The 25,918-nt window shown below is 39.6% G+C and overlaps 1 protein-coding gene across 21 annotated transcripts in view; it reads left to right on the top strand.

The window, feature by feature from the left end:
* Nucleotides 1–15,804, top strand: part of RAPGEF2 (Rap guanine nucleotide exchange factor 2) — a 232,662-nt gene extending 216,858 nt beyond the window's left edge. For 13 of the 21 annotated variants that reach the window (XM_032413084.1, XM_032413087.1, XM_032413088.1 and 10 more), the window contains 11 exons: nt 567–778; nt 871–994; nt 1,609–1,632; nt 2,665–2,888; nt 4,341–4,547; nt 6,958–7,110; nt 7,880–8,002; nt 9,247–9,472; nt 10,302–10,861; nt 12,607–12,912; nt 13,742–15,804. In XM_032413084.1, coding sequence (XP_032268975.1) covers nt 567–778; nt 871–994; nt 1,609–1,632; nt 2,665–2,888; nt 4,341–4,547; nt 6,958–7,110; nt 7,880–8,002; nt 9,247–9,472; nt 10,302–10,861; nt 12,607–12,912; nt 13,742–13,767 — 2,185 coding nt within the window. In that variant the 3' untranslated portion in view covers nt 13,768–15,804. The remainder of the gene's footprint in view (nt 1–566; nt 779–870; nt 995–1,608; nt 1,633–2,664; nt 2,889–4,340; nt 4,548–6,957; nt 7,111–7,879; nt 8,003–9,246; nt 9,473–10,301; nt 10,862–12,606; nt 12,913–13,741) is intronic. The other 8 variants (XM_032413092.1, XM_032413094.1, XM_032413093.1 and 5 more) reach the window with 2 other exon arrangements.
* Nucleotides 15,805–25,918: the final 10,114 nt, after the last annotated feature.

The following is a 25,918-nucleotide window of genomic DNA, read 5'->3' on the forward strand; positions in this document are numbered from 1 at the left end:
TGGAGTTCTATCCGCTAGCACAAAGCAGGTGCCCAGTAAATGTTCATTTTCTTCCCTTTTAAAAGTGCTTATATTGAGGCTGGAAGAAAATATAAACTGAAACAATTAGCAATATTGATAGTCATGGTGATATTAGTCATTTTCTGTCACTAGGAGTTTGAGCATACTCTCATTTCTATTAGGACTTTCATTTTATTATTACAGGATAGCTGGCTAGTCTGTTTTATCAAATGCCCACTATGTGCCAAGTGCTTCTCTATGTACAGAGACAAAGCTGCAAAACAAAATGCTACCCTCGTGATACATCACATTCTAGTTTTTTGTTCATAAAAAACAGACTAGAAAGCTATAAAGAGAAGAAGAGTAATGCCCCTTGGCCCTGACCCTGCTTCTATCTTCAATTCTCATTACCCAGAATTATTAATAGTTTCTTATGAATCCTGTAAATTGCTATGTATATACAGCATAAACACAGAGGTGTTATATATTAATAAACAGTATGCTATTTTACTTCCATCGTTAATGAGTAATTTGGTTTTATGTCACTTTTCTTTTTTTCCTTCCAGTGGCCTAAACTTGGCACCAGTGGCAAGACTACGAACCACCTGGGAAAAACTTCCCAATAAATATGAAAAGCTGTTTCAAGATCTCCAAGACCTGTTTGATCCCTCCAGAAACATGGCAAAATATCGCAATGTCCTCAACAGTCAAAACCTACAGCCTCCCATAATCCCCCTATTCCCAGTTATCAAGAAGGATCTCACATTCCTTCACGAAGGTAAATCTAAAGTAGATTTTCTGTCTTCACTTGTGGAAGCACAGAATAAATGAATGCAACGTGATCCCCTTTTTCTTCTTTGCCAATTATAGGAAATGACTCAAAAGTCGATGGGCTAGTCAATTTTGAGAAGCTAAGGATGATCGCAAAAGAAATTCGTCATGTTGGTCGCATGGCTTCAGTTAACATGGACCCTGCCCTCATGTTCAGGACTCGGTGAGTGTGTCAAGTTCAGTAGCACATGTGGGATTAGAGAAGTTTGGTCTTAGAGCTTCCTAATAAAGGAGAAATTTTTGAATATTTATATTTGTAACATGGTAGAAATTGTGTAAGGTCATGCCGAGAATCCCCCTTGAGCTCCAGTTTGAAATAAATGTCTTATTCTGCATCAGGTACACTTTTGACTGTTACTAAGAACAGCTTGTCCCGTAGAAATTTTTCACTTGACACGAGGCAGAACTATGCCTTATTTGTCAGAACACCAATTTGTGGAGCTAAAACTCGTAATTGATAGGATGAACCGAAATATGTAGAGAACCCAAACAATATTGTCTCAGTTTCTATACAATGGATTTAGTTGTCAGTGGAGGCAAAAATGATTAATCCAGTGAAGGAGAGGAGTTTTTAGAACAAAAATTTTAAATATATCTGTCTTTTGAGCCAGAAGATTATTGCCAGTAAAGCTGCGTGTGTGAGGTGATTATGCAGTTTAATGTTTGTGAGCTTCTAGTACTGCTTACCCAGAAGTCTAGTCCCTTCTTTCTGAGCTTGTGATCTTTCTGTCTCTCTTTCTACACCCATGCTTCAATCTCCATGGCTCTCACTTACAGGAAGAAGAAGTGGAGGAGTTTGGGGTAAGTGGTGGAGACCTTGCAAACCCACACACGATTCTTATTCTGCTCATTGCATTGTTTTCTTACCTGCTATATTTTCTGATGCTTTGCATTTTTTTCTTAACCCTCTTGCTCTAGCAGAATTTCAGCTGACAAACTGACTTCAAGTTTAATCTGTTGGGGCTTTTGCTTTTGAGGTCATGATCCATGACAGCTGTGAAATGATGGATGATGGTTCTGGGGAACTGTAGGCCAGGCATACTTCGGAACTTTCAAAAAGATTTTAATTTGTGTGCTTTGAAATGGAGAAAGCCTAATGTGGGGTTAGGGGAGGAAGAACATTAAAAGGAAAAACTGTGCAATTTAAATAGTATTGCACAGATATTTAAGTAAATATGTATAATACAAAAAGTGCCCCTACGTGTTAAAACTAAATTTTTTATAGCTCAACTAACTACTATTTTCATTCTATAAGCCAGTACTTTTTAAACGTAATTCTTAACAATTCATGTACTAGTTTCTGTATATATATATGTTTACATTTGCATGATCATTTTATTAACAAATTGACCCATGTTACTTTAAAAACTCATTACATTTAACTCAAGGAATAAGGAAATGATTGTGAACAGTGTAAAAGCTAACTTTATTTAAATTTAGGTAAGACATCCTCTTTAAAAGAGAAGTAAATTTAATGTAAATCTCAATGATTTTGACTGTGTATTGCATGAGCTTATATATATAATCATTATTATTTGCTGGCTTCTATGGAAGAACTGCCTTGAATGCTCTATAGATGAGAAAAGCAGAATTTCCTAATTGGACTAGAACCAGGTGCCAAACATATATATGTTTGTGTGTGTGTGTATGATTTTTTAACTTAAAAAACATTTTAATCTGTATTAGTCTATATTTCTCTGTAACAGTTTACTTACCAGAATGAGGCATGTGATCTTTTGAACATAAAATACTTATGTAAGTCTTGGCGTGTTTCAAATAGCTGCCGTAACCCCGTGCTAGAGTGAGCTGCATATCTGCCTTTTCATCTTCCAGGTCTCTCAGCCAGGGTAGTACAAATGCAACAGTGCTAGACGTTGCTCAGACAGGTGGTCATAAAAAGCGGGTACGTCGTAGTTCCTTTCTCAATGCCAAAAAGCTTTATGAAGATGCCCAAATGGCTCGAAAAGTGAAGCAGTACCTGTCCAATTTGGAGCTAGAAATGGATGAGGAGAGTCTTCAGACATTATCACTGCAGTGTGAGCCAGCAACCAACACATGTGAGTTTTTCCCTGAAGTGGCTGCAGAATCTGACTGGAATGCAGAGTGGTTTCCTGTGCGGTGGTATGGGCCGTGACAGATGGGGCTTCAGTGCGCAGGGGTAATTAGCATCCCAGGGACACACCAGCCTTTCCCTTGAATGCTGCTGTTGGTACCGTGCAGTACTGTCCTAGGCTAGCCCTTGTGTCCGACTAGGTTAGTGTCGGGAGGATGACATCAGAGACTGACTGACAGTGCCGGCAGTTTTTGGCTGCATCCCTTTTTCTCACAAAGATACTTCCAGATTGATGGGCCACCTGAGAGGGGTGAGGGGCCTGCCTTGTCAGAGGGGCCCGTACCTAGGCGTGCTGGCTGCCTTTTAGACCCTCAGCCTGGACAGCGGCCAGCAGTAAGTTCACCTACCACATAAAGCAGTAATTCTGCTACGCGGTGAGCCACGACTCAGCCTAACGTGTAGCTTCCCAGCCTTTAAAAATCTGGCCAGGCTAGAAGTGGGGACAGTTTTCTGTTTACTTGCATCTGCATTCGTGTGAGATAGAGGCATTTTCCGCATAGGACACTTCTGGGTCTTTCATGGGCAGGTTTGAAGATACCTTTTATAAAGACTTTAAATGTTAGATAATTTGAGAAGATTCAAATTATTAGATTTTCTCAGGATGCTATGGAAACACTGTGTGTCATGATGAAGAGTTTGTTCTCTGGAGTCAGATTGGGTTTGAGTTCAAATTCTGTTTGTTCCTCAAAATAGCAGTGTCACCTTAGGCAAGTTATGTGAGCTGCCTAATCCTTAGCTTCTTTATGTGTAAAATGGAGGAAGTATATCTATGTCACTGAGTTGTTTCAAATATTTATATACATACAGAATTTCATTGCCCTACTAAATTGGTTTACTTTCTATATGCCGTGGAATTATATACTTAGTATAATAGTCCAGCAGTATTGGTTGCTATTAGCAAACATAGATCGTTCTACCCAAAGGAGAGAGAATTTGACAGTAACAAGATTACAATTCATACCATTTATTAAATAAAAACTAGGCTCATGTATGTCGAGGAGCTTTGGACTCCATTTTGAAAAGTAATTCCTAACAACTTTCCGGTTGTAGCTTTTACCATTTATTTGTGCTTTTTATATACATACACGTAGCATATTGGGCTCCCCATATTTTTCTGTTTTTATTTTAATGTGGTAGTATTTAATAGTATAATTATCATTTGAGAGCTAGTTTCGTAAAGTAAATATCTTTTCCTGTCATGCCTTTAAGATTTTCTGTAGCTGAGTTCTCTCCCACCCCCATTTCTGTCTTTTATATAGGCAATAAGAAAAAAGATAAGAGATACATTTTAGTGTTCCAAAGTGTAGAAAATACTCATGCGGTTCTAAACTTATCTGGTATATAGTTACTAACCTCTGAAATTTCTTGTTCTGTTTTCAAACCAAACAATGAACAGTGCCTAAGAATCCTGGTGACAAAAAGCCTGTCAAATCGGAGACCTCCCCAGTGGCCCCAAGGGCAGGGTCGCAACAGAAAGCACAAGCCCAGCCCCAGCCCCAGCAGCCGCAGCCCCAACATAAAATCAACCAGGGACTGCAGGTTCCGGCTGTGTCCCTTTATCCTTCACGAAAGAAAGTCCCCGTAAAGGATCTCCCACCTTTTGGTAGGTGATTAAAACCATATCTTCTTTTGAGGCTATTCGGTGTCATGTTTTTCAGATTAGGAAAAAATCCTTATCTTGAATAACTCTGTTATCTAATATACTTGAGTCTCTCTCCGATTGTTACCTCTTAATAAAACATTAATGTTTACTAAGTGAAATGTTACTTTTGCTGGTGGAAGGGACTGTTTATGTTACAGAGTTTCTCATTTAATCATGCTCATTTGTCATGGCAGTGGGTGGGTGGGGGTGTGAAATGGGAAAATTTTGCTTTTATTAATTTAATTTTTAACGAGAACAGAAGTTGCTTTGTCCATATACATTATTTAAACTAGCTTGGCTTATGATCAATGAATTGCTAGAATTTAGGCAGAATATTTTTAAGTGAAATGATTTGTCTGGAGGTGAATTCTTATTTGTTGAATCACTGATTCTTATAACTTGAGGGGGAAATATAGTTAATTCCTGAATGTTAAGGGGCCAAATCATGCTTCATCTTCCATTTAAATATATCTACAAGTTTAGTCCCTTTATGAACAAAATTATATTTCATAAAATGTATGGGTTCTTTTTTATACGTGTGTGTGTGTGTGTGTGTGTGTGTGTAAGGAAACAATGTTAATAAAAGGGAAGAAATTACAAAAAAAAAACTTGGTAGTAGAGTTTACTTAGATAAAATAGGTACTTGGTCACTGATGCAGCTCCTGCCCAATTACAACCTGTCCTTATGAGGTGAGCAAGAGTCTTATAGTAGGTCCTTCATACTCTTATCTTTGGCCCTTTCTTCCTGATCAGCAAATATGCCATTTGTTGAATTTGGGGAAGAGTGACAAAAGAATACCTTTACTTGACATTTCCCCTTTGAAATAGTTGTATTGCTCTCCCTATCACAAACTGAGTTACATGTTTATTTGTCCACTATCTTATTAATATTTATATACTCCTAAATCCCCTGCAACCTGACTTTTATTTCCTCTTTTACACTGAATTTCTTATATGGAAGTTTATCAGTCTTTCTTTTAGCTAAATATAGCCTATTAGCCAAACCTATAGGTGTGCCTGAGTATAAAGCACTTTTTGAATCTGTGTATAATGCTGGCCTTGGAATTCTTTCCCAAATCAAAACTATTTATTCATACAGTTTTAGTGTAGCTAACATTTTCATGCATCTTGGTTATATTAGCATCTATACATGTAAATAAAATATTGCTTTAAAAGTGGCTTTAAGGGGCGCCTGGGTGGCTCAGTCGTTAAGCGTCTGCCTTCAGCTCAGGTCATGATCCCAGGGTCCTGGGATCGAGCCCCGCATCGGGCTCCCTGCTCAGCGGAGAGTCTGCTTCTCCCTCTCCCACCCCCTCTGCTTGTGTTCCCTCTCTCACTGTGACTCTCTCTGTCAATAAATAAAATCTTTAAAAAAAAAAAAAAAAAAGTGGCTTTAAAAAACTGTGTTAAAACAAGATCAAATGCTTACATGAGGTGAAATGAAGGATTACATCTTTGTTAAATTTTACTGCCTCCTTCTTAATGGATTCTGTTAAGTTTAAGAACATTAAAACTAGCATTGATCAAGGTAGTGTCAGGCTATCATGCCTTTCCAAATATCTCTTTGTTGTTTAAAATAAGGTAATTGAGAGTGCCTCATAGGAATACTAGAGGCTTTGTAAAATATTTTAACGTGAGTACCTTATTTCTAAAAATAATTTTTTTGGGGGAAATCACCTCATATTGGCATATGTAATCCTTTTCCTTCTACACTCACCTTATTTGATCCTCTACTTGGCACTGGATCACTCCTCTGAAAATCATCTCCCCTGATTTCTGTGACACAGGGCACTTTCATGGGTCTCCTTCTGCCTTCTCTTTCATCTACTTATTTGATCAAATATTAACTGTATGGAATTCCTTAGAATGCTTTTATTCACTTTTCTTACTACTTTTGTTTAGCTCTTGGCTCGTTAGTTTTCTCCCATCTTTCCCACTTCTCCTGAGCTCACATATCCAACAGTACCAAAATACCTGTTTGAGTTCACCAAAATACTCAAACTTGAATTCTAATAATAAATATGCCTAGCTGTATCACTTCCATCCTAAATTCTAATATTTTCAAGTTGTGCTTGTTTTTCTCTTCATTGTTTAATATATTGTTGAATAGAGATGGTGATTAAGATTTAGAATCTAAAGTAAAATACCAAAAACAGTCTGTTTCTAGCACTCCAGCAGATAGCAATCAGAAACCACATTACAGGTATCGTGTGCCTTCTGCAAGCTTACTGTTTATACCATGATGAGTACAAAGACTGTTGAGATTATAAATACATTGAAACTGAGTGTAATGTTAAATCTTACAAAAAGATTTTAGTTATTAATGTTATTTCTTTTTCGTCTTGAAAATACGTATTTCTTTCTTTTACAGGCATAAACTCTCCACAAGCTTTAAAGAAAATTCTTTCTTTGTCTGAAGAAGGAAGTCTGGAGCGTCATAAAAAACAAGCAGAAGATACTATATCAAATGCATCTTCACAGCTCTCTTCTCCTCCCACTTCTCCACAAAGTTCTCCAAGGAAAGGTAGAACTAAATTACTTCTCTTTTCCTTTATAGTGATTTATAACATTTCAGCTATAATCAATTCCAGAGTTACATATTACATCATTTTTGATTAATATTAGTCATTTAAAATGATCTACTATGTAATCCCTAAGAGATTTTTTTCCCTCCTCAGTTTATAAATTTGGAAGAATTTTGGTATTTTTTAATATTATATTTCTAGTAAGTAGTGTTAAACTAGATAAGGCCTTTTAAAACATTTAAGATTTTTATTGACTGTAAGTGGAAATAATTCTTTTTATACCAAAAGTTGTTCTAACTAAATATGATTATATAACAATAATTACAGAGTAGAGGACTTTAAATACATAAGAAAAATTAGTATCTTCCTGATTTATTTTTTCATTGTATTAACACGGGTCTTGATTATCTTTTTTTGTCGCTGTTTTATTTTTAAAAGAGATTAAATTTTTAGGCAAACTCTCTCCCTTATATTGATGCTTTCTGAGATTACAGTAACAGTGGCTTTCTGCTGCATAACCCCCCGAGTTGCTCTCTCCCCCCCCCCGTAAGTGAATGGGGGGAAGCCAGCCGTGAATGGCCAAGCCGTGAATGGCCTCTGGAGGAAGGCCAAAGAGATTAACAAACTGTTCGATTTCACTGACATGACAAATACCTTTTCAGCTTTGCTTTTTAGATATTTCAGACATCTGTGCATTTTGTGGGGTATCAGTCTCTACTGTCCTGGTTAAATGGATACATCTGAATTCTTTTCTCATCCTGTTGTTAGGTGGAAGTGGCAATCACCTGAGACCTTTTGGCCCCGGGCAGCTGGACTTAACCAGTTCCTCCTCTTCTCTTGGAAGTGAGAACAGTAACAAGAATAACAATGCACCACGGACCTATGGGATAGGTGGGGTTAACAGAACCAAAACTGGGGTGGGAAAGAGAGGAATTTTCTCATTATTAGTTAAGGAAAATGGGAGAACTCCTCTAAATGTCAAGTGCTCCATCTGAGTGATGATTTTTTCTCGAGATGTTTGTGTTTTTTGTTTTTTGGTTTTTGGTTTTTGGTTTTTTTTTGAGCAGACTGTTCAGCAAAGGCTTTAAATCTTGTCTGTCAGAACTTCCAGGGTGGTTTATAAAAAGACTTCTCATAGATGAACACGTTAAACCTTATCAAGACCTGTGCAACCTTTAAAAAATAAATCAGGAATTAACAAACTACTGAAAGGATGGGCAAGTACTATTTAGAGAGTACATTAGCAGCATTTAGGTGTTCTAGATTTAATTTTTTCGTTAGGTACGTGGCACTGAAAAATTTGCATTGCATCCATATAATCATATAAAACCAGTATTTTAAGGTAACATGAGATCTATAGTAATGTTTAAAAAAATGAGTTCTGAGAAAGAAGATTTGAATTTTTTTTTCATTAAAAATATCAACACAAGTGTCTCTTCCTTTGTGACTTTCAAAATTATTTTTAGCAACAAAGGAGAGTTTCCCTTCAGGCGAAAAAATGTCCTTCGGGACATCTGTTTAGACATTGTGTTGGTCTAGGGAGAAAAATGGAGATTTTGCACATTACATCCTTCAAAACAACTGGCTTTTATGTGATTCATCCAACATATTATTAATATTGAAAAACCAAAGAGGTCTTCTTCAGGTATTATTCTCATATGTCGCCTTTTAAAATTCTAACATAGCTACTTCCAGTTGAATTACTCTATACCATAAAGTTCAAAAAATTTAAAACTTCATGGAAGGTTACTGGCTTTGCAGTTTGAAAAAAAATACTTTTAAACTTGATCATAGTTCTTCAGTTTCTTTTATATAGACTAATAGTAGTGTAATTTATACTTAAAAGAGCTAAGAATAGTCGAGTAGTGCCCTGATTTCTGCAACATTGCCTGGCTCACATAACACGGTCTCTTTTTTTCCCTCCTTAATCTTTCATTAAGCATGTTAAATTTCATCTGAGTAAAAGTTTACCTTATCTCGGTCACCCGGTCTCCACAAGTAAAGTGGTTTTTTCCCCCCCCACTTCAGTGGTGCTATCTTTGATCCACATTTTGGTTTTGCTTCTGTTTGGTAGACTTCAGGTTTTTGTTGTAAACCCACAGTGTCTAATGAATATGGTTGTATTTCCCACGCAGGCTACACCTTGGCTCCCAGTGGTACTGTGGATAATTTCTCAGATTCTGGTCACAGTGAAATTTCTTCCCGATCCAGCATCATCAGCAACTCTTCCTTTGACTCGGTGCCGGCCTCGCTGCACGATGACAGGCGCCAGAGGCATTCTGTCAGCATCGTGGAAGCAAACCTCGGCGTGGGAAGGATGGAAAGGCGAACTATGATTGAACCAGACCAGTACAGCTTAGGGTAGGCAGCTTTTGTTCCGTGTTCTGTTACATTCCTTCTCCCATCCTTTACAAATGAGTCCTTTACTCCTGATGTATATTTCTACTATTTTACATAATGCCTAAGAAATGCTCTCCCATCCCAGTTCTAATTTTCACAATTTCTAGATTACTAAATGTCATGCTATTTTTGTTGTACACACTGCTTTTCAAGTTAGGTTTATTCTTCACTGGAAGACCGTTATTCTTGGGGCGCCTGGGTGGCTCAGTCGTTGGGCATCTGCCTTCGGCTCAGGTCATGATCTCAGGGTCCTGGGATCGAGCCCTGTGTCGGGCTCCCTGCTCAGCGGGAGGCCTGCTTCTCCCTCTCCCACTCCCCCTGCTTGTGTTCCCTCTCCCACTGTGTCTCTCTCTGTCAAATGAATAAATAAAATCTTAAAAAAAAAAAAAAAAAGGAAGACCGTTATTCTGTGCTAAAGGCAGAGAGGGTGGCTTTAGGACGTACCCCCCAGATTCTTTGTAGAAGCTGCCTTCCTGAAATCAGATTATGTTGAGCCATCCTTTAACCTCATAAGGAAAGTGTTCCTTTATTATAAGCAGGTGGTTGTTCTTTTCCTCCTGGATTTATTTTTTGGTAATGACAAGGTGAGCAAACTGGATGTAGCAGAACCGGCTATGAAAATACTGTTCAGTGGGGCTTTCATCCTCTTCCTGGGATGAAAAAAGCCACAAAGCCACCTTTCCCCGGGGGGAGGGGTGGGGGAAGAAAAGGTATTTAGGTTTTATATCCTAGGTTTCTTAGTTAACAATCTTGCACTTTTTCTTCCTTTTCATTTCTTTCAACTGCTTAGGTCCTATGCACCAATGTCCGAGAGCCGAGGCTTATATGCTACAGCTACAGTAATTTCTTCTCCAAGCACAGAGGAACTTTCCCAAGACCAAGGGGACCGGGCTTCACTCGATGCTGCCGACAGCGGCCGTGGGAGCTGGACGTCGTGCTCCAGCGGCTCACATGATAACATACAGACCATCCAGCACCAGAGAAGCTGGGAGACACTTCCATTCGGGCACACTCACTTTGATTATTCAGGGGATCCTGCAGGTTTATGGGCCTCCAGCAGCCATATGGACCAAATTATGTTTTCCGATCATAGCACAAAGTATAACCGGCAAAATCAAAGTAGAGAAAGTCTTGAACAAGCCCAATCCCGGGCAAGCTGGGCATCGTCCACAGGATACTGGGGAGAAGACTCAGAAGGTGACACAGGCACAATCAAGCGGAGGGGTGGGAAGGATGTTTCCATTGAGGCTGAAAGCAACAGCATGACCTCTGTGACCACAGAAGAAACCAAACCTGTTCCCATGCCGGCCCACATCGCTGTCACATCGAGTACCGCAAAGGGACTCATTGGTAAGCAGATTAGAGCGCTTTGTCGCATCTAACTTGTTTCCAAAGTAAAATTACGTGTTCATGGTGCTTTTCCTCGTTTTGTCCCACCCATTGGTGTATAGGGCTTCCAAATTAGTGGTGTGTTCAGGATTTTGAAATGAAGAGTAGTTAAGAGCCCAGCTTCCGTGGTCAGGTACATACAGATATATTCCAACATTCTAAACATTCAGTGAATCCTGGCAGTCAAGATCAGCAGATTATCATTATGGATGTTCTCTTGCCCATTAAGCTAAAATTATGAGGAAGGCTGCCCGTTCTTTCTAAAGGAAGAATTTTCTTTAATTGAAACTATTTTAAATGTTCTATTATTCTGTTTTGTTCCCTTGAAGTGTATTTAGAACTTTGCACTTTCCATGTATAAATCTTCCACTGACTTTGGTTATGCAGACAAATTGGGCGCTCACCAAATCCTCTCTGCACCTTGTAGAATGAGGGAGAGAGTCCAGAGGCCTAGGGATCTGGCAGATTGGGGTTTGAATTCCCTGTTGGCCACTTCACTAGCTTTGCGACATTGGGCAAGGTACCAAACTTGGCCTGTTTATTCCTATGTAAAATGAGCTGAATAATTTCTTCTAATACAGTTGAGGTGGGGATTAAGGGAAATCTAGGGCGAGCACTTGGAACAGTGCCTGGCTAGGAATTCGTACGTACCTGAAACACGCTGTTCCTTTGCCGCAGCGCTTGCTATTGTGAAGTCTTCCGTGCTCCCCCAGTCCTATCAGCTTGTAGTTTCTGGGGCATATTCAACATCTACGTAATCGAAGCGCAGGACTACGTTACGGGATACGGAGCGAGAAACCCTAGAGTATCATCATTACAGACATCACTTTTATTAGTCAAGAAATTACAGTTATTTCGCCACATAAACAAACAGTCATGGATAGATAACAGTTAATACCTCTTCTTGGGTTGTGATTTTTCAAGCATTTTTTTTTTTAAACAAACTAATACTCAAAATTGTTACTGCAAAGAAAAGAATGATGTTCATTCCTAAAAATTGAATCTGTGAGGTTCAAGAAAATAAAACTTTAGTTTTACTTGCCTTTACAGAGCTCATGTTCTAGGTCATGAACATTAATAAAAGGATTTTAAGAGAAATAACCGTATAGTTTAGGGTTTTTAAATTTGCATCTTTTTGGGTACTACTTTTCCAAATTTAATTCTCTATTTTCCAAAGTGAGGTCCAAGACCTGAAAGTAGCCTAAGGTTGATTTTTCTGCCTGACAAGAGTAAAGCTGGGTAAGTGCCTGGCAAAGATGGACTAGCCTACCTTGACCTTGGGGCTGGGACAGAAGGAAGGAAACGTTCACCAGGCACTACTAACGTTCCACGCATACTACTGGGTACCTTTTCTGCTTTCTCTTTGCTTAATCTTTGCAGTAAACCCAAGGGTCCTTATGACTCTTTTATAGTTAAGTACGAGGTTTGAAGGAGTCTGTTTAAAGATAACAGATTGCTTAGTTGCTTCTCTCACCAATTATTTCACCACGGAGAGATAACCATTGTGGGTATTTGGTCCAGTTACCACCCATTCCCTCGCCTACCATATATCCCCCACGGCTATCTCATACCACACACAATCACACCTGCGGTTACACTGTGTTTGCTGTCTCAATAATTACTTGTATAATTTACCATGAACATTTGGGGGCATGAAACATTCTTCCACAAAACGTTTCATGGCCGGTACCCTGTCTTTACTACAGCGCGGAAGGAGGGCAGGTATCGAGAGCCCCCACCCACCCCTCCCGGCTACATTGGAATCCCCATCACTGACTTTCCAGAAGGGCATTCCCACCCAGCCAGGAAACCTCCAGACTACAACGTGGCACTTCAGAGATCTCGGATGGTCGCCCGACCCACGGACACGGCTGGGCCTTCGCCGGTACAGCAGGCGCACGGGCATCCGGCCAGCGGCAGGCCCGTGAGCAAACCGCAGTGGCATAAGCCCAACGAGTGCGACCCGCGCCTCGCCCCGTATCAGTCTCCAGGGTTTTCCACCGAGGAGGACGGTACATACGCATTCTTAGAACCCTAACGTTAGCTGTGGTCACTTATGCTGCCTACTGTAAGCTTTCCAGGGCATTGGTTTTCTTAACACACAAAGAACAGTTTATATTCAGAGGTCCAGATTTAGGGTTAAAGCTTTCGAATGTTTGAGGTTTTTTCATTTGTTTCTAATGGCTTAAGAAATACCAAAGTTTGCAGAGGGGAGCACTTGTCATGAAGTGTGTACGCCACTAGATTTCTTTACTAATTGTCAACGTTTTCTGTGGAAATGTTGCATTTGGGCTTTTAATGAGTTCAGATGGAAGTCTGATAAAGAAATAGACTTCTCTATAACTCTTTTGCCTTCTTTCTATAAATCTACCTGGTCATGCTGGAATGAGGATGACAGAGATCATCCCCTCCCCTTATTTTTTCAAGTTTAACTTGTTTTATTATGTAAATAATCATTCTGGAAAAAAGCAAAAGACAAAAAAGGAAAATTCTAATCCTGCCGCTTGCAGCTGACCATTAGTTACATTTGATTATATATCCTTCTAGACTTTATGTGTGAGTATATATTATTTTAAAGTCACGTGCTGCTATGATTTATAATTTTCAATAAATTAATTTTTCAATGTTTCTATTTTATATTGTGTATATATATTTAAAGATATGAATCCTATGTATTTTTTAAAAACTCTATTATTAATCATTACTTAGGTGAGTTATACTAAAGAAACAGCTATGGTATTTTTATTTAACCCACCAGCAAATGTGTTCTCTCTAGCCCAAGAAGCGACTCGCTTGCTCACTGATGTTTCTCCTTTCTCTCTTTCCTGGTTATGTTTGCAGAAGATGAACAAGTATCTGCTGTTTGAGGCACAGGCTTTTTCTGGATCCAGAGTCAGCCACCTTTAAAAGGAGAGCACAAGAAGACGTCCCTAGCAGCGGAGCCTTGGAACTCACATTCTGAGGCCGGTGGACCAGTTTGCCTCCTTCCCTGCCTTAAAAGCAGCATGGGGCTTCTTCTCCCCTTCTTCCTTTCCCCTTTGCATGTGAAATACTGTGAAGAAATTGCCCTGGCACTTTCCAGACTTTGTTGCTTGAAATGCACAGTGCAGCAATCTTCGAGTTCCCACTGTTGCTGCCTGCCACATCACACAGTATCATTCCCAATTCCAAGATCATCACAACAAGATGATTCACTCTGGCTGCACTTCTCGATGCCTGGAAGGATTTTTTTAAATCTTCCTTTTAGATTTCAATCCAGTCCTAGCACTTGGTCTCATTGGGATAATGAGAAAAGCTAGCCATTGAACTACGTGGGGCCTTTAACCCATCAAGGAAGACAAAGAAAAACAATGAAATCCTTCGAGTACAGTGCTTTGTCCACTTGTTTACAATGTCTTTTTTTTTTTTTTTTAAGAAATGAATTGAAAGATTGTGCTCAGAGAGTAAATGTTATATCCATTTAATGATTACAGTATTATTTTGAACCTTTAAGTCGGGTTGCCAGCCTGGGTTTCTGAAAAACCAAATATGCCGGACAGGGTGTGGTCACAGCGAGGAGAGGGAAGACCTGGCTTGCGACCCTGTCTTCCCGGGTCCGTCTGGCCTCACCCGTGAAGTGCCCTATCCTGGAAGTAGAAGAGGTCAGCCAATTACGTAGTTACCAAGACGCCTCATCCACTCCTTCCCCAGTGGGTGGGGGTCTTCTGTAAAACTGTTTGCACATGGCCAGGGGAGGGAGATGGGACTCTTGTGTCCTGTGTCTGAGCCTTATGGAGTGCAGGGCGGTGTCATTGGAGGGCGGGTCCTGCTCCCTTGAGATGGATGGCAAACCCCACTTTTTTTTAAGTTATGTTTCTTTGATTTTTGTTAAATTAGTTTTAGGGATTTTGTTGTTGGTGGTCGTTTTTAAAGAGAAACGTTCATAACTGGATAGCCCTGCAGTGAAAGCAGCTGGGGTATTGGAGCGAAAGCCCGCTGTTAGTACTGCTCGGTCAAGACAGCCTCCCTTTGTTGAACTGGCATGAGGGAAGAAGCAAGCCTTTAACGTGATAAAAGAACAAAAGATCGAAAGCCCGTTGAGATACGCCAGCCTTTGCAAGGTGGGTTAGTCACCCAAGACTAACCTGTAAGTGGCTTTATGGACACTGCAGATAGAGAAGGCCTCCGTGTAGCAACCACCTGCTCACAGCTGCTATGAACCCGATAATGACCGAAATGACCCCTCCACTCTATTTTTGTGTTGTTTTTGCACAGACTCCGGAAAAGTGAAGGCTGCCAATCCGAGTAGTACTCAAATGTGAGGAACTGCTGGTCTTGGATTTTTTTTCCATTAAATTCAGCTGATCATATTGATCAGTAGATAAACGTAAATAGCTTCAAATTTTAAAAGTCAAATTGCAGTGTTTTTTCACTGTATCAAATGATGTCCGTGCTTTATTTAATAAATCTCTTCTGTATCATGGCATTTGTCTACTTGCTTATATATTACATTGTCAATTATGCATTTGTAATTTTACATGTAATATGCATTATTTGCCAGTTTTCTTATATAGGCTATGGACCTCATGTGCAGATAGAAAGACAGAAATCTAGCTCTACCACAAGTTGCACAAATGTTATCTAAGCATTAAGTAATCGTAGAACATAGGACTGCTAATCTCAGTTCGCTCTGTGATGTCAAGTGCAGAATGTACAATTAACTGGTGATTTCCTCCTACTTTTGATACTACTTGTACCTGTATGTCTTTTAGAAAGACATTGGTGGAGTCTGTATCCCTTTTGTATTTTTAATACAATAATTGTACATATTGGTTATATTTTTGTTGAAGATGGTAGAAATGTACTATGTTTATGCTTCTACATCCAGTTTGTACAAGCTGGAAAATAAATAAATATAACGTAAAGCCTTTTGTCTATATCCTTAATGAATCGTGCATGCTTTTATTATTGAAGTGTAATAAGACTCTTGGGTCTCCCTGCAGGAGCAAGTCCTCAGGAGGCCAAGGAGATTTATAATCTGTTTAGCGTAAAAACTGACCAATGGCCTATTCTTTTAGGTAGCTCTCTGTTGATTCAGAGAAATTAACGTCACAAACCCAACCATGTTCAGATTTCAGTGTTTCTTGAGATTCGGTGAAAAATAATGACGATGATCACTATGTAGTTACAGAGCATTTGTCTCTTCTCAACCTTTTTCCAATAAAAATCTCTGTGGGACATAATGTTTTAATTCCCAGTATACATCCTGAGAAACAGGACCTCGGAGAACTTAAACTGTCCTTCAAGATCATGACCACTAGGTTAAAGGTACAATTTAGCTAACGATTTCAGACTTCTAATGAGTACATAAAAATGATTGTGTCTATGAGTTCTATTGTTGGGTAAGTTGAATCATGTTCCAGCCTATCAGAAGGGCATTATACTTAAAAAGGTAAAAATCAGGTAAGCAGCAGCAAGCTATTTAAGCACACTTTGAAACCAAGGACTCGTTTCTTACCCGGCAGCACGCATAAATACAAGCAGCACCCACCACTCACCGGGAAGCGCCAGAGGCTGGAGCGGAAGCATACAGGAGCACGGGGGCGAATTGTGAGAAAGTCCAAAAAGGAGTCAGGAGCTTAGTGCCGATACTAACGTGGCCACTGGCCAAACCTAAAAATCTTCCTGAGGCATTTGTGCTAGCTATCTTGGTGAGTAAATTTTGAAACTCTGTCCATGAAAACAATTGGAGAATTAAAACCAATAGCTTCAACCATAGCGTCTACAAAATGAAGGGACGGTGTGTACATGTATTATGTGTCCGCCTCCATCTTTTCCCCGTGAAACCCATTACTCAGGAACACTCTTACCAAAACAAAAACCTATGCTTTATTTAATGCAATGCTCTATTTAAATTTGTCATTCAAAAAGCTTAATTTTCTCAAATGTGGTTCAAAAAAATTCTGACATTAATAAGCTCTTCCTAACTTTTTTGTATTCTGCTAAAAACATAGGAAAATGACAAATCAGCCACGGTGCCCATCATTAACACTTTGATGTTTTAGGTTACCTTCAAGTAGCCAAAGACTTGTTTCTGCCTCAGGGCTTCAAGAAGTATGTGTTCATCAGATATAATCGATAGTAGTGAGTTTAACCTATGTCATGTTAATAACAGAACTTGGCCAAGTTTTAGGAATGTCGTAGAAAGTACTTTGTTGGCAAACATCTGATGCTCTAGTCCCTAATCAAAGAAGCCGCACAGGCCCAGGTCTGTTTCCACACATCCCAGTTAAAGCCCTCCAAAGATTCTCCAGAGCTTAAATCCATTTTCATCTGTCGGGAAGTGTAGAGTTTATGCTCACTTATGCTTTAATATATTTTATCTCCAGGTCACTGATAATATCTCCCCCAATGTTCCTGAATGATGCAAGGTTCTGAGCATGCATTTAGCAATGACACCTGTTAGGTCAGGGTCCTGATGTATTAATGCATTACTGCACTTCTGTTTTTGTCAAAGCAAAATAGGAAGCAGAGTCCTTGATTCCATGATATAATTCTCTTTTAAAAATAGCTTACTCGGGGTGCCTGGGTGGCTCAGTCATTAAGCGTCTGCCTTCAGCTCAGGTCATGATCCCAGAGTCCTGGGATCGAGCCCCGCATCGGGCTCCCTGCCCAGCGGGAAGCCTGCTTCTCCCTCTCCCACTCCCCCTGCTTGTGTTCTCTCTCTCGCTGTGTCTCTCTCTGTCAAATAAATAAGTGAAATCTTAAAATAAAAATAAAAATAGCTTACTCAAAGGAAAAGTGAAGCAACTGAAGGTGAAGTTGTTGATGGAGAGGGAAATGATTTTATGAATATTCACTAATGTCAAGAAGAATGTTGAAAAGGGCAATAATGTGATGGAAATGAGTAGGACAGACTGCAGCCAAGCTGACAGGACTTTGAAAAAAGATTTTAAAGTGAATGAGAACTTACCCCACTGAAAGTGAGACAGAAACACTGACTGGAGGGGCGCCTGGGTGGCTCAGTCGTTAAGCGTCTGCCTTCGGCTCAGGTCATGATCCCGGGGTCCTGGGATCGAGTCCCGCATCGGGCTCCCTGCTCAGCGGGGAGTCTGCTTCTTCTCCCACTCCCCCTGCTTGTGTTCCCTCTCTCGCTGTGTCTCTCTCTGTCAAATAAATAAATAAATAAAAATCTTTAAAAAAGAAAAAAGAAACACTGACTGGAACTGAAGAATAATTTGCGAATTGCGCTTTTTTGACATTCGCATTTCTTTGCAAGCACAATAAAATTCCTATGTTTGAAATTATACTTATTGCCCAGTTAGTTTTTACAATGCCATGGCTATATAACAGGCAAATTTTTAGAGGTGATCAAAACATTGCATGCAAGTTTAAAGGAATCTTAGGCTTTATTTCATGGGCAATCAATAAGATAACAATTTTCATAACAGGTTATGGGAAAAATTGGGCATCGAATATAATAGCAAACCAAATTCAGAGTCAAATGACCAATTTTATAGAGAAGGGGAAATAATGAAGTAAATTCAGTCCAGGCTATTCAACACCTCAAAAATAAAAGCTAGTTGGGGCACCTGGGTGGCTCAGTCGTGAAGCATCTGCCTTTGGCTCAAGTCATGATCCCGGGGTCCTGGGATCGAGCCCCGCATCGGGCTCCTTGCTCGGCGGGAAGCCTGCTTCTCCCTCTCCCACTCCCCCTGCTTGTGTTCCCTCTCTTGCTGTCTCTCTCTGTCAAGTAAATAAATAAAATCTTAAAAAATAAATAAATAAATAAAAGCTAGTTATATTCTGTAAATAGTTTCATAAAGTTTAAGGAACTTTATTAATAATATTAACTATGTGACCTAACACTGAGTAGTTGCCACGCAGTATGGTCTTATGGGAACCAATGAATTAACAGTACATTAGAATATTTGAGGTTTTCCTTAATTTATATAGATTTATAAATTTTTTTTAAAGATTTTATTTATTTATTTGACAGAGAGACACAGCGAGAGAGGGAACACAAGCAGGGGGAGTGGGAGAGGGAGAAGCAGGCTTCCCGCGGAGCAGGGAGCCCGAAGCAGGGCTCGATCCCAGGACCCTGGGATCATGACCTGAGCCGAAGGCAGACGCTTAACCGACTGAACCACCCAGGCGCCCCTAGATTTATAATTTTTACAAAACAGTTTTTTCAAATCAGACTATAAAATTGATATAGGATCAAGTCAGTGTCATGTGTAGCATTAAGATGAAAATATGTGCAATGCTTCCAGATGTAGTTAAATGAGCTGATTTCATTCATCTTGTGTACTTACTATGATCGACGCACTTTTTAGATGCTGGATATTTATAGATTTTACTAAAATGAACTGAGGTGCTTTTTAATTACAGTGTTTTTGCAAGGTGTCTCCCATTTCTCAGGCCTTAGAGGGGAAAACTGAGTGATCCTAAGATAATAAATGAATATCTTATCAAGTAGTAAGGAGATACCTGGCCCAAGAGTTACCCATGTAGACTTGCCAGCAATGTTTAAGCGGGTCATGGCATAAGCACTGTGACCAGTAAGGAAAGCAACAACCAACTTGAACTCATCACGTTCTCTTTGGGGTATTTCTGGGTGAAAGCAAAAAAGAGCAAAAGCTGTATTCAAATCTGTATGCAGAAGCCATGAGACAAGAGAAGTGATGAGCATGCAGAAATCATGAATAAGAAGGAGTCTCTGAAGTCAAGAAAGGGATTAATCAAAGACAGGAGTGGGGGGAAAAGCTTAGCACAACAGATGCCTGTTTCCTAGGAAGCAACCAAAAGATATATCTTCAGTGTACCTGAATAGATTTCCAGTCTCAGAACAACTCCCTTGCGGCTTAGCTCTGTGAATTGTTCTTATTCTTCCTGAAACCAGGATGAAAAGCCATTCCTGTTGTTTGTGTTTCTTCTTCTGATAACCGTTCTTCTCAGCACCTAGAACACTGCCTGGGATATTGTAAAGGCTTTTAATAAATGAATATCTTACCAAGCACCCTAAAGGGCCCAAATTACACTGGTAGATTGGATAATCAAAATCAGCCAACATGCATTTATGAGGGGAATCTACAACTGTGCCCAGTACTGGTAAATACTCAGAAGTAAAATAAATGAGTTTATAAAAAAATTATTTTTTCTTTATTGAGGTATAATTCACAAATAAATGACTCTTAACAAGACTAGCAAGGATTGAAGATTAACCAGAAGGAACAAAGAATAGAATACTGTTTAAGAGTTAAATTTTGTGTGGCCAGAGTTCAGACAGGTGAAAGATCCATAAAGACTGAAGTATCCATAAAAAGGAGTCTTCAGTTCTCCCTTCATGTATTAGGAAGATGTGATGAACAAAGGCAGTGCCCATGGGACACTGGGGAGACACGCTTAATTAGATGGGACATCAGCATTAGGAGAAAGTAGTGGAATAATTAGGGGAATGTGAGATTACATGCAACAAAAATTTTTTACAGAGATTGTATTTATAAGTTAGGGGACATTTTGCAAAACATGTTTGATTCATTCTTTTATATCACTGCCTTGGTTTCAAATCTTTGAGGGCAGGCCACTACACCGAACCAAACTATTTCTAGCACTATGTACCCTATAGTTACGCTTAAATGATAGAATTTGTGTGATCTTGGGTCAGCTGGTTAGTCTTTTTTATAGCACTTCAAAAGACCAAAAGTGTAGAAGAAACAAAATAGCCATGCAGAATGTGAATAAATAGAATGAAGAGAGCCAAACAGAGAATTTGAGTGGGTAAGAGGTTAGGCCACAGCCCCACAAAATTATAATTATTGATTCACATGAAAAGCTAGGCCCAGAGAAGGACGTTTACAATATGGAATTTCAGAGACTCACCTTAAAAAAGGCACTCCCTCGAGGACTAGCAGAAATGAAAACATGCCCAGCCTGCTCATGGGAGAGTCTTGATTCTCTGAGCGTCTCTTCTCCCACGGACTTTCCTGACAAGGGAAGAGACTGGTGACTTGGCATTCCACTGTGCCTGCTGTCGGGTCCTTCACTACCCAAGAAATGGGAACAGAAGTCCTTTGCTAAGATTCTTACTCCATCAAGAGTCCTGAGATGTGACCAAGTCTGTAGGACGCAAGGCTCTGAAAAACAAGACAAAACACCTTGTTTTCAAAAAGGTGAAATGAATAGATGCCAAGGTTTCTTTTATAATCTTACTAACATTCTTTTTTGTCCAAACATTTGAATCTTGAAGTTGAACTGCTTGGTTTTGATTTCTTTTTTTTTTTTTAACTTTTTTTTTTTTAAGATTTTATTTATTTATGAGAGAGAGAGCACAAGAGCGGAGAGGGTCAGAGGGAGAAGCAGACTCCCTGCTGAGCAGGGAGCCCCATGCAGGACTCGATCCCAGGAACCTGGGATCATGACCTGAGCCGAAGGCAGTCACTTAACCAACTGAGCCACCCAGGTGCCCCTTGGTTTTGATTTCTTAACTGTGTGACTCTGGGAAAGAAACTGAATTCTATACCTCAGTTTCCTTGTGTGTAAAATGGATAAAATAATGGTATCTATCTCAATGGTAACAGCAAAGGTAAAGTAAAATATCACATATTAAACATTTTACACAGTGTGTGGCACATAGTAGGTAATTAAAAAAAATGTTAGCTGTTAGATTTTCTAAAATGCAAAATATTTTCCCAAATAGCATGTACATATTAATGACCTCTATATCTATTTGCAATTAAAGTATGCTTTTAAGTGTACAACTTAATGCAATTAAGCAAAATGTTTTATCGCTTCAGGAGGATGGAAATCCCAACCACCCTGGGATACCATTACATATCCATTAGGATAGCTACTATCAAAAAAACAGGAAATAACAAAGGCTGGTGAAGTACTGTTGGTGGCAATGCAAAACGGTACGGCTACTGTAGGAAGCAATATAAACAGTTCCACAAAAAATTAAAAATAGGGGCGCCTGGGTGGCTCAGTTAGTTAAGCGTCCGACTCTCGGTTTCAGCTCAGGTTGTGATCTCAGGGTCATGAAGTTGAGCCCCGCATTGGGCTCCACACTTAGTAGGGAGTCTGCTTGAGATTCTCCCTCTCCCTCTCCCCACCACATGCGCGCACGTGCTCTCTCTCTCAAATAAATAAATAAATCTTAAAAAAATAAAAATAGAATTACCATATGATCCAGCAATTTCATTTCTGGGCATATACCCACAAGAATTGAAAATAAGAACCAGAAGGGTTATTTGTACAGCTATGTTCACAGCCACATTATTCACAATAACCAAAAGATGAGGGTTACCTTAGTGCCTATTGACCAATGAGTGGACAAACAAAATGAGGCACACACCTGTAATGGAATATTACTCAGCCATCAAAAGGAAGGTAATTCTGACACATGTTACAGAATGGCCGGACATTATGCTAACGTGACATAAGCCAGTCACAAAAGGACATATGCTGTATGATTCCACTTACGTGAGGTATGCATACTAGAGGAGTCAAATTCATGGAGACAGAAAGTAGGATGGCAGTTGCCGGTGGCCAGAGGAATGGGGAATTACCATTTAAAAGGTACTGAGTTTTGGTTTTGTAAGATGAGAAGGCTTCCGTGGATGCATAGTGATGATACGTTATGCCACTTACTGCCACACTTAAAAATGGTTAAGATGGCATATTTTATGTGTATTTTACCACCATAAAATTTTTTTAAAGTTTATCATTAGCCCACTGTGGTCTCACTCCATGTGTGCCTCTATACTTCTTGCTCCTTATAGCCATCTTCCAGAGATGGAAACAAAATTGTACAATTCTCTCTTTGAGAATGAAAATATGAAATCAGGGATAAGTTTCCCTTTAAAAGGCAAATCAGTTTTAATTAAAAGGATACTAGGAATTAAAACATTTGAATGTAAAATAACCTTGCTTACTTATATCCTGTGTCCAATACATTGTATTGATGCTTTAGGAAAACAGGATGGTACTATAGATTTATGAGGCAGGAAATTAAACAGAAAATCGATTGGCTAACTAATCGGATTGGGGGCCCAGCATCAGGTAGGATCAAGTATGACTTCAGCTCCATTCTTTAACATTAGAAGTAGGAGTTCCAATTCTGGTAATGGAAGAATAGCTTTAGATTGGACTAACCCTCCTGCTGATAACAATTATAAATGCTAGACAAAATATAAAAACAAACAATAGTTTGAATGCATTGGAGAGCAACCAAAAGCAATATTGGTAGGGACACAGCCCTCGAAGGAAGGAAAACACACCAGGTGAGCTCCATGTCAACTGACTTTTCCCTTGAGGGAACCCTCCGGTAACATGGCCCATCAGGGACAGAGGTCAAAGTCAGTGGTACTGGGCTCAGGAAGATCAGAGTTCTGTCCTGAGAGGCTGAGAGATAACAGTCACAGAGGAGAGGCACCAAATCTGCATAACAATTCCCTTCAAGTTACTGGAGGACTCCAGGATTATTCACCTGCCAAGTGATGGTCCAAAGTACCCAGCAGAAGGCAGCTGCTGGGAGGCTAGAGAGCTAAGCAGAGACTTCAGCCACTGTCAGGTTCTGGGGAGACTGGAGTTAGAATAATCACCTTAGGCTTTCCACTGAAAGCCCAAAAGGGCCATTACTAGGAGTAAAGATCCTGTCCCCAAACTGAGGGCTATGTCCTCTAAGGCAAAACTAAAAGAGAGTCATCCTGACAAAGCCTATAGCTAAGCCCCCAGGATCAAAGTGATCTGTTTGTAATTTAATTACAAAGGAACACAACGCAATACTCTTCAGAGGAAAGTAACATAAATCCAGATTCTTTACAATGTTGTCATTGATTATGGGATGTCAAGAGTAGAACTAAATATTACTAAGTATGGAAAAACTCAGGAGAATCTGAAGTAGAGATGGAAGGACAAGGAAAGATGGAGAGAAAGAGAGAAGGGTAAGAAACAAAGATCATATGGGAGAAATAAATAACATTTTCAAGAGAGGAAAATCTCCACAGTGGTTCATATTCATTTCAAATAACTCAATATATATGCGTGTATTAACCATAATATGTGAAGAATACTACCACTTTATTGACAATATCATTATCATAATAAAGAAAAAAATGAATAACAGAAACACATTTTTCTTTTGGTTTTACTTCCTGGCATCTAATAGAAAGAATGAAGAGGATGTTTATATTCACTTTTCTTTGCTGAGACAGTAACTATGGTTATTCATATTTGGGTATATGGCAAACATGGTTTTCAAAATTAAAATGCACAGACATGGCGCAGAGCAGAACTCTTGTGCAACAAGAAACCCCAGCCCTTTCACATTATAATAATGGCGCTGAGATTTTCCCATTAATAATAGTTAATGTGGCTTATGTTTTGGATACTTCTGATAACAGCAAAGGATTGTATCTTTCAATTGTCAGATTTTGGTGGTTACCAGATAAGCTCATTTAATTAGTCTAAGATTAAAGTACCTAATTTTTCACATCATAGCTGAATCCAGAGTTTTCTTGGTTTACACTTAGAATGGTTTTCTTCTTTGATTTCAAGTATCTTTTGAGGTCAGTCAAGTGTGATTGAAATTTCAACAGCCATGCTTCCTTTTACTCCTATAGAGACTGAGATCCTCAGAGTTCCCCCAGATGAGGCCATCTTTATGGGGAGGGTAGAATAGGCTAAACACATTCAGTTCATTTGAAATTTCAGTTGACCTGGTCAGCTCAGGAGGAAGCAAATTATTAGTGGATTTATATAGATATCACTATTAAGAGACAAAATATTAATAAGTGCTTTCAATTTTTTCCAGACCCAGAAGGGAACCCAGAATTTATCAGCTTCACACATTATAAGCCTTGAACTCTGAGTTACTCTTTGAGCAATGACTCTAAGTGAAACTTTGCTTCCTTCCTCATGGCTCTCCAGGAAGTTGCCCCTTTGCACTCTATATCAATCAAGGATTCCCGCTGGAGGTCATGTTAGGGCAGCAGATTCTTTGAGGAACTAATTCTCATGACAATGGAATGTCACCGCCTTCTTGACTCCAAATGCTGGGGAGGCTTCACTGGGTCTCTAAATCATGCTTTGTCCACCCAGACAGGAAGACTCCGCCCCATGGTGACAGTCACACTGAGGGGTTTAGTGAGCTTAAAGCTAGGAGTGTCAGTAAGCTTTAAGTGATTTTCAAACCACTTTCAATATGTCTCTGAAACAAAGTGGGATAGAAGTAAACAATATCTATTAGCTACTGTGGTGCTTTTTTCTTCTCTGAATATTTTATTAACTTATATCTACCATAAAATAGTTCCTTCTTTCCCCACCCCTCCTTCCCTCTTCCTTTCCCTGTCCTCACCCACACCCTTCACCACCACCCACCCCTGCCTTAGGAAGACAGTTCCTTTCTCTGAGCGTTCTTCTATCCTGACCCACACCTGACTGAAGAGTAGCTCTCAGAGAAATTCCAAATGCATTCATCTACATCCTCAGGCTCCTTATGAATCTTCTACTGCCAAGTCTTGAGGATCTTTTGAAACACCCTTCACAACTTCCACCAAGCTCGCTGGTGTCCTTTCTTGCCCGATACCTCCTGTCATCAGCCTCTGCACAAAAGCCCGGACAATGTTCATTTCCATCCCAAGAAAAAAATGAGCTTCTGTCCCTCCCCCTTTAAAAACATTACTCAAAGGCAATGGGCATCATCATTTCACTAAACTAGTTAATTTCTTCGATCAGGCTGGGGTTTGTCTTATGAGAAGCTCTTGGCAATGCAAGATGAACAGTAAATGTGTTTGATAGGACATAAGAGGTGTGAAGGGAGAAGATGCGTGTGTGTGTGTGCGCTCATGTGGGGAAGGATGGGTATAAATATGGTGGAAGGAGGATAAGAAGACAGATTAAAAGGAAAAGAGGAAACAGTAAAGGCACATAGTGAGTACAGTTTTACAGCTTAAAACTTTTTTTTTAAATGTAGCCCAGCTACTTAAGCTGAGATGCCAAGAAACCAGAAGGCATTAAGAAAATATTCTAACCCTCTTT

Source organism: Phoca vitulina, unplaced genomic scaffold (genome assembly GCF_004348235.1).
Source record: "Phoca vitulina isolate PV1807 unplaced genomic scaffold, GSC_HSeal_1.0 scaffold14, whole genome shotgun sequence".
Taxonomy (NCBI): domain Eukaryota; kingdom Metazoa; phylum Chordata; class Mammalia; order Carnivora; family Phocidae; genus Phoca; species Phoca vitulina.